The 1,492-nt window shown below is 48.1% G+C and overlaps 1 protein-coding gene across 2 annotated transcripts in view; it reads left to right on the top strand.

Annotated features, from left to right (window-relative positions):
* The window catches only part of LOC106511329 (proline-rich receptor-like protein kinase PERK2), a 4,810-nt gene extending 3,932 nt beyond the window's left edge, over positions 1 to 878 (top strand). For both annotated transcript variants that reach the window (XR_001309517.1, XM_014000083.1), the window contains exons 3-4: positions 431 to 549; positions 628 to 878. Coding sequence is in view for 1 of the 2 variants with exons in the window: in XM_014000083.1 (XP_013855537.1) it covers positions 431 to 549; positions 628 to 654 (146 nt within the window). In the remaining variant the exon portion in view is untranslated. The remainder of the gene's footprint in view (positions 1 to 430; positions 550 to 627) is intronic.
* The last annotated feature ends 614 nt before the right edge of the window (positions 879 to 1,492 follow it).

Consider the following 1,492-nt stretch of genomic DNA (forward strand, 5'->3'; position numbering starts at 1 on the left):
AGAGTTAGCCCTGGAACATGTATGGATAGAGTTAGCCCTGGAACATGTATGGGTAGTGTCAGCCCTGGAACATGTATATGATCCCTTTTTATTAGAAATAATTAAATTATTACAGTTTGTGATGAGACGAGTCCAGAATTAATGACAGATGATCTTTATTCTTTTATTATATTTCTTCATGTAATTAATAAAATAAATCCTGTTTAATAAAATCATGTGGAGCTGCTACAAAGCTCCGCCCATTTGTACCTAGGTCCTCCCTGAAGCTCAGTCTGCAGCGGAGCTCCGCCCCACAGAGCACCTGAAGTGTTAATGTTTAGGTTAAATGTTTGACAGGTGTTTTGTAGAGGGGGCGGGGTCAAACCGTGGACCTGGTTCTGGCTTCAGACCAGACTGGGTCCTCTGACCTCTGACCTGTTCTCTCTTTTAGCTCCGCCTCTCTCCAGCCCTGAGCTCCTGTCAGAGTTGAGGAGCAGCAGGACACGCCCCCTCAGACACGTTCCCGCCAAAACCAGTCTGACCAGGGTCTTCTCTGGACGAGGACGCCAGGTGAGCCTGAGCCCAGAGGTCAGAGGTCACACAGGTCTTTCTGTTCCGTTTACCTCTGCTCTTCTTCTGCTCCTCCAGAGCTCAGGCTCCTCCCCCTCCACCTGACCAGCCAATCAGAGGCCTGCTTCACCTGTCACTCTCCACAGAMGGATTCTACCTCCACGTCTGCTGAAACTGGACCAGTTGTAGCAGGAAGTGTCAGCTGACTGAGCCCCGCCCCCTCATCAAGCTCCGCCCCTCTTTTGTTCTGAGTTTTAACAGCTTCTAATCAAGAAACTCCTTTAAAACAAGAAATATTTAAAACACATGAAATAAAGTTTAAAATAAAACTTGGTTTTGGTTTATTTAAAGACCTACCTGGTCTCATCCAGTCCTGGACCTGAGTCAAAGACCTCTTCCAGCTCTCAGACACAGAGCTGTAAGGACTGAAATATTTTACTAACAGCTGTGGTCACAGTCTGAACGACACAGTTTAAAAAGGTTTTATTCTCAGTCTGTTGATCAGTTTTGTCTCACTTTGTTCAGATGTTAATGATCTGACGTGTGTTTGATCATTTTTATAACACGTTATAAAATGAAGAACTTAAACTGGTCATGACTTTWAACGTTTTCCTCCCACTGATGACAGCCGGAGAGTTTCTGCTGTCACATGTCAGGTCTGAATGTTTTCCCACSCTGCTCACAGCGGTGTGGTCTCACCTCTGACTGAAGCTGGGGGTCTGCTGTGTGGACCACCTGCTGAAACTCCCACAGCCCTCCCAGCTGTACGGTCTCTCCTGTGGGACCTGTGAGGGCTGTGATGATCCAGAACCTGTCTGGTCCTCAGGTCGGTCCCACGCTGCTCACAGCTGTAGGGTCTCTCCTGTGGGACCTGTGAGGGCTGTGATGATCCAGAACCTGTCTGGTCCTCAGGTCGGTCCCACGCTGCTCACAGCTGTAGGGT

The sequence above is a fragment of the Austrofundulus limnaeus genome, unplaced genomic scaffold, assembly GCF_001266775.1.
Source record: "Austrofundulus limnaeus strain Quisiro unplaced genomic scaffold, Austrofundulus_limnaeus-1.0 Scaffold2688, whole genome shotgun sequence".
Classification (NCBI taxonomy): Eukaryota; Metazoa; Chordata; class Actinopteri; order Cyprinodontiformes; family Rivulidae; genus Austrofundulus; species Austrofundulus limnaeus.